The sequence below is a fragment of the Eucalyptus grandis genome, chromosome 1 (genome assembly GCF_016545825.1).
Source record: "Eucalyptus grandis isolate ANBG69807.140 chromosome 1, ASM1654582v1, whole genome shotgun sequence".
In the NCBI taxonomy this organism is placed as follows: Eukaryota; Viridiplantae; Streptophyta; class Magnoliopsida; order Myrtales; family Myrtaceae; genus Eucalyptus; species Eucalyptus grandis.
The window spans coordinates 10,945,743-10,962,160 of NC_052612.1; the positions used below are offsets into that span (position 1 = coordinate 10,945,743).

At 39.7% G+C, this 16,418-nt stretch overlaps 1 protein-coding gene across 1 annotated transcript; it reads left to right on the forward strand.

Annotated features, from left to right (window-relative positions):
* The first annotated feature begins 700 nt into the window (after positions 1-700).
* Positions 701-2,437, forward strand: LOC104433885 (anthocyanidin 3-O-glucosyltransferase 2). Its single transcript, XM_039305343.1, has one exon. The coding sequence runs from the start codon at positions 809-811 to the stop codon at positions 2,261-2,263; it is 1,455 nt and encodes a 484-aa protein (XP_039161277.1). The 5' UTR covers positions 701-808; the 3' UTR covers positions 2,264-2,437.
* Positions 2,438-16,418: the final 13,981 nt, after the last annotated feature.

The following is a 16,418-nucleotide window of genomic DNA, read 5'->3' on the forward strand; positions in this document are numbered from 1 at the left end:
TAAAAATTAAAAGAAACAAAAAAATAATAAAATTTAACCAAACGTGTTTCGTTCATTTTTATTCCCGGATCAAACGTTACCAAACGCGTTCTTTTGTTCAAAAATTGTTCCCCAACGAAACACTTTTTTTGTTTCTTCGTTTCCGGGAACAAAAAAGCACAGAAATAAATCCATGCGCACCTAAATTACTTCAAACAGGTTTTTCTTGTTCTTAATATCTTGCTCATGATGTACAACAGTCATTTTTCAAGGGATGAGAAAAGCATTACAAAGAAACGAAGGAAAAATCTCAGACGTAGCCAATTTTATATTCTCCTTGTCTTGACAAAAAGTCACAAATAGCATTAGGTATTAGGTGTATATAGATTAATTTTTATAAAGTCGATTTGGTGACGTGATAAGTTCTAAGATGATATAAGCATAAATGGAACGTAATTCAATCTACTGTACAAGAATTCATCCTTAATCACTAGTATTTATAAATTAAATTCCTAAACCAAATGTGATCCCGTTAGATTGATGAGAAATTTATACATGGATAGTGTGATGAACGTTGAAAAGTCGACTGTTCTCTTCTTGTATTATGTACTGTCTGGAGTCAAACTACACCAGCAAAGCAATGACGTCATTTCCCTTCTTCCTGTCCAAGCATCTCCCCGCTCTCTCTTCTCTGAAGTTCCGTGCAAGTCTTCCCCACCTCACAACACGACACAAGCATCAGTAATAATCAACATACAAAGCCTCGAAACTCATCACCGTCTTTTCCAACCCCAAAACTTGAGGCCGGAAAAGGATCGGCTACATCGAGATGACCCATGCCGAGCTCGTGTTCGTCCCAATCCCTGCCATGGGCCATCTCATATCGATGGTCGAGATGGCCAAGCTCCTCGTTGACCGCGATCCCCGCCTCTCTGTCACTGTCCTCATCATGAAGTTTCCGTTCGATGCCGACGTCGACTCGTACACAAACTCCCTTGCCACTTCTGTGGCTGCTGCCCGCATCCGCTTCGTCCACCTCCCGGGTGAGAACATCGGCACCGAGATCTCCTCGGGTAGGTTCCTCACCGACTTCATTGAAAGCAACAAGCCCCACGTGAAGCGGGCTGTCGCCAAGCTCGTCGACTCGGCCAGCTCGACCCAGCAGCTTGCGGGTTTTGTCCTCGACATGGTCTGCACCACCATGATCGACCTGGCTGACGAGTTTGGAGTCCCGTCCTACGTCTTCTTCACGTCGAGCGCCGCGTTCCTTGGAATGATGCTGCACCTCCAGTTGCTCCAAGACGAGCACCACGTGAACATAACCGAATTCAAGGACTCAGCTAGCGAGCTGGACTTCCCGAGTTTCACGAACCCGTTGCCAGCCAAGGTTTTACCCTCTGTGGTTCTGACGAAGGAGAGCATCGGACCGTTCATGGAGCAGGCCAAGAGGATGAGAGCGACCAAGGGAATCATCATAAATACGTTCGACGAGCTCGAACCGCAAGCAGTGAGATCCTTGGCGGGCCTTGGGGCGCCTGCGGTGTACCCCGTGGGGCCTATACTTAGTCTGAATGGTGAGACTAAAAAGAAGGATATTGATGGCCACAGAGGCGATGATATCATGGAGTGGCTCGACAAGCAACCGCCTTCATCAGTAGTTTTCCTGTGCTTTGGGAGCATGGGATGCTTCGGCGAGGACCAGGTGAAGCAGATGGCTTGCGCGCTAGAGCGGAGTGGGCACCGCTTCTTGTGGTCCCTACGACGGCTGCCACCGTCGAAAGGCCAACTTGAGATCCCAAGTGACTATGCCGACCCTGCAGAGGTCTTGCCCGAGGGGTTCCTGCACCGGACAGCTAGCGTCGGGAAAGTGATTGGGTGGGCTCCGCAAGCTGCGGTCTTGGCCCACCGGGCAATTGGAGGGTTTGTGTCGCACTGTGGATGGAACTCTACCCTGGAGAGCCTATGGTTCGGTGTTGTAGTGGCTACGTGGCCCCTAAGGGGGGAACAACAATTCAATGCATTTGAGCTGGTGGTGGAGCTTGGCCTTGCGACAGAGATCAAGATGGATTATAGGAGGGATTTTAGGATGGAAAGCGGCATCCTAACAGCCGATGAAATAGAGGGCGGAATAAGGAAGTTAATGGAGGAGGCAGGTAGCGAGAGGTGGAAGAAAGGGAAGGAGGTGAGCGAAAAGAGCCGAAAGGCGTTGACTAAGGGTAGCTCTTCTTATTTATCTTTGGGTCGTTTGATTGATGACATCTTGAATAATATGCCTTTGATTTAGGTGATTCCAATGGTTGGAATATTTAGTCTTTCTGCCGTAAGCATGTTGAATAAAAAATGGTCGCTTGCATTGCACCTGATCAGTTTGTATTCACCAAGTCAGTTTAATGTGTAAATTTTCGATGGATGTTCCACAACATAAAAGAAATTTTCCCAAAATATGGGTTTGGTAGAATTTTGAAAGTGTGAATCTAACGTACAACGTCAACATAAAAATACTTTTCCACCAGCGGTGTGACCCGCTTTTAATTTGATGGTTAGTGAGAGATCTACCACAAAATCCTCATATCTATTGTGGAACTCACCGATTTGTATAAAGTTTTGCAAACGCTAGCGGTATATCCTCTGATGTTTAGTTCTAAAAACTTGCACACTTCGAATGTTTAAGAATGTCAATTTTGTCTCTTGAACAAACGGGGCCTCCTTCTAGAACAAACGTCTGAGATATAAAAGAATTTAGCATATATTTGCTTTATGAACGACGCTATGAATAGAATTAATCATAGTACAACATGACTGGAGTGAAAATGTGAAATATTTATCTAGATAAACACGTCACGGACTGATTCATTTAGAACGTTCAATCTGACAAGTCTTTTGTAAAATCTATCTAGCAATGAATTGAGTCACATAATAATGTTTCACATGAATCAAAATTACATATCAAAATAGGCCATTGTTTGGTTGCATTGGTGTGTGGATGCAACTATTTTCGGGAAAATTACCAAAAATATCCTAAACCTATTGCAATTGTACCAAAATTAAGTCTTAAACATTTTGTAATTGTGTCAATTCATTCTATCGAGCCAAATTTGGCTAGCTGGCATTGAAGTGGATGCCGGCCGGTCTTGCGGTAGACAATTTTTTAATTATTTTAATTTTTCAAATTTTTAATCTTTTCAAATTTTTAATCTTTCTCTCTCTCTCTCTCTCTCTCTCTCTCTCTCTCTCTCTCTCTCTCTCTCTCTCTCTCTCTCACGACATAGAAAAAAAAAAAAGAAAAAAAAGGGGAAAAAAAAAAAGATTAAAAAATGAATAAAAACATTTGAAAAAATTAACTTAAATTAAAAAATTGTCTGTTGGTACCGGCTAACATTCACATTAGCACTGGTTGGCCAAATTTAGCCGGATGGACTAAATTAACGCAATTACAAAAGGTTTAGGACTCAATTGACCAAAAAAAAAAAGTTTAAAACTGAATCGGTATAATTGTAATAGATTTATGACTTTTTTGATAATTTTCTCACTATTTTCTTTTGTCCTTTTCTTGTCACATTGTTGGTGAAATACTTATTCTGCTGCAGATACTTTTCAAAGAAGTTTTAAAGTGTCCTTTTCTTGCTACGGTTCTCAATCATCATCTACGTTATATGCTTCCGTTATGCATCACCTATCCTCCCCTCAATACTTAATAGAGGCTTTCAATCTGTTTTGGGATGCCAAAACTGTCTTAAGGAAATCTTAGATATCACTCTCAAAAGATGTTCAGCAACAAATGCTAAGACCTATAATTTATAGGGGTAATGACACAAATAGTCCCTACTCTATGAATTTCTAATTTATTTAATATGGTCTTGAAACTTTGGTCCAATCCACAATACAATTCTTGAATTTTTAATTTATTTAATATGATCCTTAAACTTTTAATACATGTTTAAGTTATGAATATTATTGAACGTATATCAAAAGTATAAGTACCGTATTAAATAAATTGAAAGTTCCAAAATGATATTGAATATTGAGTTAAAGTGCATGAATACATTGTATCATTCATTTTCTTTGATATATAATGACATTGCTGAGCCTGCTCAGTCCCTCGTCACAATTTAATGAAATTGTACGGTGATGTCAAGCTTCAAAATCAATCCGAACCCCATTTTTTTTTTCTTTTCCTTTCTTGCTGTTTGACTAGAGTTCAACTACTTTGAAACTTGGACTATGTTCACTTATCGGGTAAATATAAGGTAAAAAACTAATAAATATTAACATCTAAAATCTACAACCTCAATTTTATCACTAAGCAAAACATGAGATAATTCTCCAACATCAAGCATATCGGTAGGCCGATTGTTTTCTTGAAAAATGTGATGAATTTTGAGCTCAAAATGAGAGTTCAGTAGCTTTATGATATCCTTAAGTAGTGTGGGTTTAGTGTTATCCGCTATTCTTTCTTGTTTAATAAGTTCGTAATAATTTTGGAGCCTATCTCAATGATGAGTTTGTGGAAAATTTGTTGTTTTACGATGGTAAATCCCATCCATAATGCCCATCATCCTGCTTGTAAAGATGACCATATTCCAAGAAATTAGATAAAACCGCCAAGCTAGTCTCTCCCTTCATTTCGGAATAATCCTCCAGCTCCTATAAGTTCAAGATTACCTTTAGACACTCCATACGTATTCAATTTATCCATCCCGGCGGTGGAGGACTATGTTCACTCTATTTGTGTTGCAAAAAGATAAAGAGAGCTTTTTCCCCCCATAAAAAGAAATAAATTATATGGTTTAACCCTTATTTTTTTTTTTGAGTAAATGCAATTAATTGAACATAATTTTTCCTGACCTTTCAAACTTGAAATTGTTTTTGTTGCTCACTGCTGAAGCCAGATTCGGAGTAATGTGTTTGGCACCCGCTTTCACTCGTCTCCAGCCATTTTTTTTTTTTTTTTTTTTTTTGAGTTGGAGGCAAGTTCGCCTTTAAAGTAAGTTGAGCTAGCTTTGAATTGACTCCAAATACATTTCAAACACGCGTAGTTAAAAATGAACTATTTGAAACACGCTTCAGTAGGGTTCAAATGGACCATTTCGCTTATACACAGCTTGAAAGAATTAGTCAATGGAAAATATTTTTATTATTGATAATAATTTATGGTTAAACGTTATCGTGGTTGATAAATATATCTTTTATTCAATTATTCTGTAAGTAACAAAAATAATAATCTTTAATCATTCCTTGTCGGGGAAACAAATAGAGTCTTGGTAAATTGGGTCATGATGAATTGCTTAAATAATTCAATTTTTAACTCATTTGGCATTCTAAGAATAAAGCAGCTTTGGACACTTCAAAATATAGGCCAAAATCCAAATCACCAGCCAACCTCATGGTTACTATAACCCTTACTCGCTTTTAATTTCCGTCGATCCAACTAATCGCGAAGCCCCTTTGTTTGTATCAGTAGCCAATGATATGCCACGTCTTTTGATTTCCTCTTAAAATCCTGTTCCTCTCATCTTCATCGTCCAATCGAGATAAGGACACTTTTTATTCAAGTGAGTTACAATTAATTAAATCTTTTATTTTGTAGATTTATCTGTTTCTAATTTAAAACAATTTCCAACAACATTAATGTGACTGTGCTAATGGTGGCGATGATGATGGCTGAGCAACAGCATTGGTCACTTTGTTTATGCATTGAAAATACAAGTTTTTAGATTGACCAGGGTCATGGTGATGCGCAATCAAAGCGACCGGTGAAGTTAGATCTAAGCTTGCGATCTCATATATGAATGGGCGGGGGGAGAGAGAGAGCAACGACTAGTTTTGGGAGCTCGACCGAAGTGTCTCGGGGCTCGAGCGAAGATGGGACTAGGTCAATTGAGTTGGTAGGGGCAAGTAACTTTTATTTTTGTCAATTTACATTTTTTTATTTGATATAAAATTTTTGAAGTAAGATAAGTCGCATGAAGTGCTTAAAGGGATTAAATGAGTAATATATGTTAGCATAGATTGGGTAAAATACGGTTGCGGTTTAGTATGTCGGGTCGGGTCAGGAATACGAAAGTTTTTTTTTTTTTGGGTCAGTCATACTCTAGTCCTAGACTAATTCTCACTCTCAAATTTTTGCTCTGCCTCCTTATAGGGCATGAGAATCGAAACCCACTCCTGAAACTAAATTGACCCCACTTCAACCCTTCTTAAGAAGGTGGAGATTCGAATCCCCCACTTCTCCATTCCATGTTGGAAGGGTGATCACCGAGGCAAACCCTAGTGGTTAGGAATACGAAAGTTTTTTTTTTTTTTTTGGTAAAGGTAAGTAATATATTGATTTTGCAAGAAAGAAGACAAGAGGGAGGCCTAACACCAACAAATATAGACACTCAAGAAGACAAAAGTCTAGAACGAGTGTAAGGGTGCCATGGTTCCCAGAAAAAAGGAGCAACAACAACTAAAGGAAACAAAAGACAACAAAAACTAGAAAACCTCCATCAATCAAAAATAGAAGGATGGATGTTCCAGGTTCGTTGAAGTCTTCTATTCATGGGCACATCAGGAACATGCTTAAAGGTCATAGCCTTATCTTTGATAGCCTTTTGAAGATGCATTTTCATCGCTGGAAGATAGAGAGTTTGATTCCGAAAAAGCACATTGTTCCGCTCTTTCCAAATGATATAACACATTGCACCAAAACTAAACCGAGCTAGGATCTGATAAAAACTCTTCCCCATAAACCGCTTGGAAGCCCAGGCCAAATTATCCACCCAACGCTTGTTTCGCCACACTAGGTTGAATCTTGCCGCCCAAAATGAAATAAGACTATCTGAAGCACAGCACGCAAAGAACAAATGATCTATAGAATTAGGTTTGCATGAACAAATGGGGCAATTTGTAGGGGGATCCTACCATAAGAGATGAGCAAAACCTGAGTCGGCAGCCGATTGCACGAAATAAGCCAAAGATGCGTTTGATATCTTGGAGGCAAGGCAGTATTCCAAACAAAAGAGGCCCACGAGATAACATTACGCTTCGGACGGATCAAATCCCAGGCAGAAGCAATGGAGAAGCGACCGGATGGGTGCGGAAGCCACTGAAACTGATCCTCCTCTTGGTTGAATACCGGAAGGGGATTCCACCAATTAGCCATGATGTTAATGATATACTAGCCCATAGGAGTAGCAAAACCATCAGCAACCGAAGCAGAACGGGATATACCCAAGTGATAAATATCTTGATTAAAAAAGATCTTGTATAAAGGACCATTTGGGTGCCAAGGGTCAAACCAAAAGGAGACCGACCTCCCATTTCCAATGCTCCATCTGAAATATTGCTAAAATTGATCACGAAGATCTAATAACTTCCTCCAGGCCCAAGAGCAATGAGTAGGGCAAGGGACCACCTAAAAATTTTTCCGCTTCAGGAAATTGGAATGAATCCACTTACACCACATGGATTCTTTATCCGAGAAAAGAATCCAAATATGTTTAAGCATGGACGCAATGTTGTTCTCCCTTAGAGTACGAATACCTAAGCCCCCTTCATTTTTGGGAAGGCAAACATTACACCACGAGACTTTAGCACCACTTGCACCCATCTCAGGGCCTCTCCACAAGAATTGCGGAAAATTTGCTCAATTCGGTTTAGAACCGAACATGGTAGAAAGAACACATTAGCCCAAAAGACTTGTATAGAATGAAGCACCGACCTTATAAGTTGAAGATGCCCCGTAAAGGAGAGGAATCTATTGGTCCAAGACTGAACACGAGCCGTGATTGAATTAACCAAAGAGACGCAGTCAGCTTTCCCCAATCTAGCTAAAATAACCGGTACTCCTAGATAGCAGAAAGGAAAGGTGCCCAACTAATAGCCCAGCTTATTGAGGATATCCTCATGAAGGTCAGAGGAGCCTCCAGAAAGGAAAACTTCACTCTTTCGAAGATTCAGAATCAGCCCACTCCAGCTAGAAAATTTCTCGATACCATTCTTGAGAAGATCAATAGATGGTAAGTTAGCTTCAGTGAAGAGTAGTACATCATCAGCAAAGAAAAGATGAGAAAGTCTGGTGGGCTTGCAATGCCAGAAAAAAAACAAAGTCCAGATGTAAAGTTTGAATGTCCAGAATACCTGTAAAGACTTCCATCACAAGAGTAAAAATATACGGCGACATGGGATCACCCTGACGAATACCCCTCCCACTTGAAAAGAACCCATGGAGTTCCCCATTAATTGCAATCGAGAACTTGGGGGTACGAATGCAAATCATAACCCGGGCAATGAACTCCTGGGGGAAACCGAAAGCCTGTAGACACAATTCAATAAACCTCTAATCCACCGTATCGTAGGCCTTCCTAAAATCAACTTTAATAACACATTTAGGCCGATAAGGATCATTGTGAAAACCACAAAACAGCTTCTGAGCAAGTAAAATATTGTCACTGATGTGTCTACCTTTTACAAAGGCATTTTAGGGCAGACTAATGATAGAAGGTAGCACCTGAGAGATCCGATTAGCAATAAGCTTGGTAATACACTTGTACAATGTGTTACAACAATCAATTGGTCGAAAATCATTCACATTGGAAGCATTCGGGACTTTGGGGACCAGGGCCAAAATAGTTGTGTTAATTTCCCGCAACAATATGCCTGTCTCAAAGAAATCTTTCACTGCTAGAATAACAGAAGGTCCAACAATCTCCCAAGAATGTTTAAAAAATTCCACATTATATCCATCAGGGCCAGGGGCCTTACCCACCGCAAGAGAGAATATAGTATATTTAATTTCAGTCTCTGAGATGGGGCTAGAAATAAAGCGAACCTGATCCGCATCAAGGGTGTGCCTCAACACCGCACACATCTCCTCCACTGAAGGCCTCGCAGCAGGGGGAGAGAAGGCCAATAACTCCCGGAAGTGGTCAACAAACAGGTTTTGAACTTCAGAGGGATTTGAGGTAGAAACAATCCCATCGGAGAGCGAGATAATTCTATTGTGAAGTTGTCTCTTGTTTATCGAGTTATGGAAAAATTTAGTATTAAGATCACCTTCTTTCAACCACCACACCTGAGAATTTTGTCTATAAAATGATTCCTCTTGAAGACACAAATCCAAGAAGGATTGGAGCTGTTGTTTTTCCAATTCAGCAAGTTGAATATTTGAATAGTCATTCTGAAGAGCATCTTGGGTTTGGAGCAATGCACATCTTGCTTCAGCCGTGCTAGAGGACAAGTCCGAGAAGGACTCCTTGTTGATTTGTTTCAACTTACATTTGAGAAGCCGAAGCCTGGAGCAAAGAATAAACATTGGAGAACCCACAAAGGGAGAACTCCAAGCTTGCGAAACCACATCAGTAAAATCCGGATGAGAAAACTAGAAATTGAAGAACTTGAAAGGCTTGCGAGACTTAGGGGCAGGCATAATCTTAATAATCATTGGAGAATGATCTGAAATGCCAGGGGCCAAGAAAGAGGCCTCAGAAAAGGAAAATTCAGCAGTCCAAGAAGAATTAACGAGAACACGATCAATCTTTCTTTGCTTACGGTTGGCACCCATGGAAGTAGCCCAAGTAAATCTATTCCCGGTATACCTGTGATCGTCAAGACCAGCTTGAATGAGGCACTCACGCAGCTCATCAAAAGCTGGGATCCAACCATTAGAACTACCCAATCTATCTGAAGGGTTACGGATTGCATTAAAGTCTCCTGCTAATATCCAAGGGAAACCCGAAAGGAGAGAGCTAGTCTGAATAATGTCAGCCCAAAGAGGACGTCTAGCCACAAAACTATGCTCAGCATAGACCACCGTAAGGAAGAGAACCTTACCAGAATTTAAGCAAGATAACTTTCCATGAATAGCTTGATCCGAAGAAGAGTTCGTAACAAATAAGACTTCATGGGGGTTCCACCCCACCCAAATTCTTCCTTTCGAGGAATGATTATAGTTGTTTTCCCACTTCCAGCCCGACAACAAAACAGCAGAGATTGCACTAAAGGCACCCTGGGAAATCTTTGTTTCCACAATACCAACACAACATAGATTATGAGATCTAACAAAGTTTCTGATTTTAGCTTGTTTGAGATGGCTACCAAGTCCCATAATATTCCAAACTCCAATATACATAGTTATATATAACTATATAATGTATTACGATGAGAATAGAAGTTACCGACGTGATCTCCTCTAGCTAGTGCCTTGAGGAGGGTCAGGAGGAGCAACCAACGCTGGGATAGGAGGGGCGGCCAACTTTGGGACAGACGGAGTCTTGGGCGAGTTCCTTTTAGCAGGGGCTTCCTAAAAAATATCATAATGCTTAACATTTGTAACCAATTCACTAGGACCATCGGGTTCCTCATCTGAGTTGCTACTTACCGCACTAGCTGCATCCTTAGATTCTTCAGCAGTAGAGCCAGACCCAATATAAGCAGATTCTAGGATCGGCTCAACAGGAACCATCATGGAAGGAGGTCCAGTAGTGCTGGGAATCAAAGCACCTTTATTTTTTTGGGTAGACTTGCTTAAAGCTTGAGAAGAATATGATTTATCCATAAACTTCAAAGAAGAGATAGGAGTCGAAGAGTCCTTCCCATTAGACCCCGACGGTTGCCTCTTCTTCCGAGTTACCTGCTTCTAGCCATCCTGCTGGTCAGCATAAGACACCTTATGAGGCTAGGTGAGAGGAATCGAGGGGGGCACCGTAGGCACAGTAGCATCCCGAGCTTCCTCAGCAACAGCATCATGGGACTTATCTGCTATGGGTGCTGGAACTTCTTTCTCCTCACAGTTATGGCCAAAGACATGGCATTTCAGACACGCAATGGGTATCCATTCGTACAATATAGGAACAATGAAGGACTCCCCATTCAGAAATACCTCCACAGATTCACATTTCTCTAACTTAGCCGACACTTCGACACATACTCTTGCAAAAGACAAACGTTTCATTTTTTCAGTCAATGGGTCCACATATAAGGGTCTACCAACCGCACTCGCTATCTGGCTTATCCCAAGAGTAGACCAATAAGCAAAAGGTATGTTTTTCATACGGATCCAAACGGGCACAGAGGATTGCAAGTCCTTCCTCAGCTCAAGAGTGGGATCCCATTGTTTCAGAATAAGTGGCACTCTATTCACCGTCAATGGACCTTCCTCAAGAATCTTCCTGCGGTAATCAGGGTCAGGAATAAAGAAGAAATAAAATCCTTCATCATCAGCAAGCATTTCAGTTAAATGGGAGCCCCACGTCTCCTTAAGGACTGACTTAGTCATTTTGAACGGCACATTCTTGCCAACGAAATACCCCATCAAACAATGATTCCATTTTGGATCTGCCGCATGCACCACTTCCTCAGAGAGGTGCACCACTCCTCTTTTTCCAACAGAATTTGGAGGCACGAAGCTAAGTTCATATCCCTTTGCCGAGAGCCTAGCAACATTAACCCATGAACGGGTTGGAGGGGCTTTCTACTCACTCCATTTTTGTCTAGCGGGACGAGCCACTCTAGGCCCACGAGAAGCAGATCTAAGGTGGATCCTACCACACCTAGAGCCCGCTTAGGACTCCTCATTTGGGCGGCCCAACCGACTTGGGAGATTCGAAGAGGATGCCATTATGAAACAAAGACAGTACCCCAACACAAAGACCGGCCCAAACCCCAGAATAAATTCAAGGAGCGCAATCAGGCCATACTAGGTGTTTGAAGGGACTTAAGGGCCTTTAGGGACAAGGAGATCCACCAGCAATCAGCACACCAACCAGTCAAAGCCACCCATGAAGACAGAGACCAGAATCGGGAAAAGCTAGGCGCACCATAAATTCTGATCGAGAGCTCCCATCCTGATAAACGAAAACCAACCAAGCCAAGCTTACCTGGGGTTTGTAGGCTGTCCTTAGATGACCTAGCCCACGAAAAATCAGCTCCGAATACCAGTGGAATCAACCAGAATCCGCAAAAAACTAGCTGGAGTGAATAGTGCCAGAATCGCCCAAATGGAGAGGAAAGTGAACAGTAACCCGAGAATTGTCTTCTTTCTTTCAGGAATACGAAAGTTGTGTTGCATTAAAATGGATAAATTGAGATTAGATCATTTTCAATTCAGCCCACTCATTTGACAAGTCTGCATTTTAGGGCGTGTTTGGTAATGTTTCTGTTCTCGGGAATAATTTCGATCGAAATGATTTATTTATTTATTTATTTATTTTATTCCCGGAAACAATTTCAAAATAAAAGAATGTGTTTGGTAACTAGACAAAATTTCTGATTTTGGAATATAATTGCGTTTGGTACCGTGCTTAAAATTTCTACTCCAAATTATTTTATTTTAATTTTTAAATAATTTTAGTGCTTTTTTTTTCCTTTCTTTCCTTTCTTCTTCTTCTTCTTTAAGTCGCCGGTCGTCGGCCTTGAGATGACCGGCGATCGGCCAGACAAGGGCCAACAACCTCATTAGAGTGTCGCCAGCCCTCATTAGTCGAGCCTCGCCGGTAGCTGGGCAAGGCTCGGCCGAGCCATAGCTAGGTGAGCGGCCTCACTCAACCGCTACCGAGGCTCGACCTCGTTGGGCCACCATGAGGTCGGCCTCGCCTTGGCCTGGCGAGGTCAAGCCCTACTGGTGGTTGGGCGAGCTCGGCCTCGCCAAATCTAGGTGAGGCCGCTCACCCGCCATAGCTCGGCCAAGCCTCGCCCAGCCTTGCTGAGGCGGCAAGGTGAGCCTCACTTTGGGGTTGGGTGAGCCTCGCTAGTGGCCGGGCTTGCCTCTGGCGAGCTCACCGGACCTTGCCCTAGCCTAGTGAGCCTCCTATGACCGGCGGCAGCGGGTGGTGGACGGCCGACGACGGCAAACGGCAATCGCAGTGGTGGATGAAGAAGAAGAAAAGGGAAGAAGAGCAAGAAAAAATAAAGTAAAAAAAGAAAATATGGGCTTGATTCTAGAATTGTTCCTGGGAACAAGAATCAATTTTTTTTTTTTAATTATGGATTTTGTTCCAAATCTACTTCCGGGAACAAAAAATAGAAAGTTGTTCTTAGGAACAAAAATTTTACTAAACATGATTTATTCCAAAACTACTCCCGGATACAAAAGAATAGAAAATTTTACTATTTGGCTGGTTATCAAATAGAGCCTTAGCCCCTTGTTTAAGGCTCACGAACTTAATTAAAGACCGATTTTGCAACTATTACATGGAAGATCTGACAAATTGATCACCAGTTCTCTTTTGTAGTCGAACAAATTAGAAGATAGGATAATGTACCGTCTGTCGTGTCATTCAGTAATTGAGATTTGTCTCATTACTGTTACCTATTTCTCAATGTGCCTTCAACCGTTGACAATTTGAATTTATACATTATAAAGCCACTAGTGACTAGGTCATTTGCAACAGAGTGATTGAAATGCACCCCTTAACAACCCAAAACATTCAACCCTTTTGAAAGAGATCGTCATGACAATGCACAACCTTTTTATTTGTGTGCCAGTTCCTATCGTCGTCGCTATTGGTAATTTTTCCGAGTCCATTCTTTAGAAAATATGACCGTTTTTCTCGTTTTTTTTCTTTCTTTTTTCTTTTTCATGGAGAGCGATTTATTTCGTTGGTGGACTTTTTGTCTTTCGTAAATTTCTTTTTAATGCTGGAGAAAAGTGACCCATACTTTTGATTAAGTGCTTAATAATTTTATAATTTGCACACCTCATGTTTCTAAATTAATAGAGTAATCTTGCATATGCATGATGCCCATACAGCGTTCACTATGTTCATATACACCTTTCTGATATAATTCATGGGTAAAATCACTTTAAATCGTTCCGTTTACTAACTACAACTTATTGCGTCTGTGTTCTTAAAATATTGCTCGTGATGTACAGCAGTAATTTATCGAGAGACGAGAAAAGCATTGCAGAGAAAGAAAGGAGCAAATCGTCAGACCAAACCAATTTTATATTATTCTCATCTTGACAAAAAGTCACAAGTAGCATTAGGTGTAAAAGGATTAAATCGATCTTGCGCTGACATATTCTAAGATCATATAAACATAATGGAACTTTCATTAGAGCACCCATAAATTTTTTTCATATTCAGACTTTAATTAATGGGAAAATTGTCCAAAATTATTGCACTTTGCTAATTTAGTCATAAACCTTTCATGTGTGCTAATTGAGTTATAAATTTTTTCATGCTTTGCAAACTGAATTTACCAATTTTAATCAGAAATTGCTAATGTGGATACTAGTAACACTATTTAGGGCAATTGATGTTCATGTAAACATTTTATTTTTAAAATTGATATATTTTTTTTATTCTTTTTCACTTTTTTTCCTTTTTCTTTCCTACCAAGTTTGGCGAGCATCACCGGTTGACCCTCGCCCACCATGGGGGACGGCTGACAGCCTCATCGGCCACTAGGCGAGGTTAGAAAGCCCTCACCGGGCTAGGAAGAAAATGAAAAGAAAAGGAAGAATAATAAAAAATTCAGAAATTTTTAAAAAATTATAAAAATTATCAACGTCAATGCTGATCGCATATGACACTATTAATATCCACGTCAACAACTTAAGTGACAAAATGTGAAAAGTTTTATGACTCAATTGGCAAAATTAAAGGTTTTAAGACTGAAATAACAAAGGTGCGATATGTTTAGGATTTTTTGGACAATTTTCACTTCAATCAACAATCTCTATAGAAAGTTTTTGAAAAAAAAAAGACCAAATAATAAAATATATAAAACAAGTAAATAAATTGGATGTTAGATTAATGTGGTTGGGTTTGTGAGACCTACTTCATAGAGATAGCAACACAAGATTCCTGTCAAGCAAACAAAGGAGATATCAACCACATCCGAGTCACTCAAATGCTATTAGTATTTTTCAACTACATATTATACTAAATAATTTATACAATGTTTAGCCTTGCACATTACCTCGTGGAATATCTCTCGATCTTCCAGAGTACTTTGTAACTCTTACCACAAGATTTGTTGACCTGAACACTCGTCTTTTGCATGCAACTCGCTGACACCACCAAGCTGCATGCTCCAAATTGGATGTCTAGATGTCACGCCACTTGGACAGTCACGGCGCACATCAACAACGGCTAAGGTACTTTCAAATTTATTTCCTAAATCAAATATCATCATGTTAAATTGATGAGAAATTATACATAAATATTGGAGTCATAATCGATTGAGATCAATCCGGTCTATAATAGATCGCATCTTGCCAATAACATGACGATTGTTCGGTCGCTTGGTCCCATCTTTTGCTAAGTACCGTCTGGAGTCGAATAACGCCTCAAGTTGACCCCAGCTAGTAAAGCCGTGACGAAGTCATTTCCCGTCTCGCTGTCCAACCGTTTAAAGGACGACATATGACTCACGAAATATAATTAATAAAAATCGAACAATGCGAATGTAAGAACTACAAAAATGCTGCCAGACGGAAGCATTTTAAGAAGTCATAATCAACGGCAAAATAACACTTAAAGTGCTATAACTTGGCACAAATGGATACTTAAGTGCCATAACTTATAAAATGTACACTTAAGTGCCACATTTTAAGAAAAGTGAGACACCCGAGTGCCATTTCTGGCGAAGTTGGCTAGAAATCATACGTGACATTAAAATATTAATATTTCTCGCCGATGTGTCTCGCCGAAGAGCTAAGTCAACTCGAATTCACCCAAAATGACGTCGTTTCGGGTGTTGGCCAAAATAGAACTCTTAACTCGGCCAAAACAACGTCGTTTTGGCATAATTTGAATTTTAATATAATATAAAAATTATTTAAATTAAATTTAAAAATCAATTTATTTAAAACATTTTAAAAATAAATTTAAAAAATTTAAAAACTTTAAAAAATTACAAAATTACAAAAATTGCAAAAAAATTTACAAAAATTTAAAAAATTTACAAAAAATTTCAGCCCTCAGCCGCCCCCTTTTTCTAATTTTTTTTTTAAATTTGAAAAATTTTAAAATTTTAAAATTATTTTAAAATTTTTGAAATAAATTTAGTTTTAAATTTAATTTAATTAATTATATATAAATTTTTTTACCACGTCTGCACCAAAACAACGTTGTTTCGGGTGTTGGCCAAAATAGAGTCCTTAAATTGGCCAAAACGACGTTGTTTTGGTATAATTTGAATTTTAATATAATATAAAAATTAATTAAATTTAATTTAAAACAAAATAATAATAAAATTTATATTTATTTTAAAAAAAGGAGGAGGAGGAGGAGGAAGGCAGCAAGCGGTTGAGGGTAGAGCCCTCGCTGCCGTCGCCTCCCCACCGTCGCCGGAAGGTGGGGGAGGGTCGGCCAGGGCCACCTCCCTTTTTTTTTTTTTTTTTTTTTTTTTTTTTTAATTTTTAAATGTTTTAAATAAATTTAGTTTTAAATTAAATTAAATTAATTTTTATATTAAATTTTTTACCACATCAGCACCAAAACGATACTGTT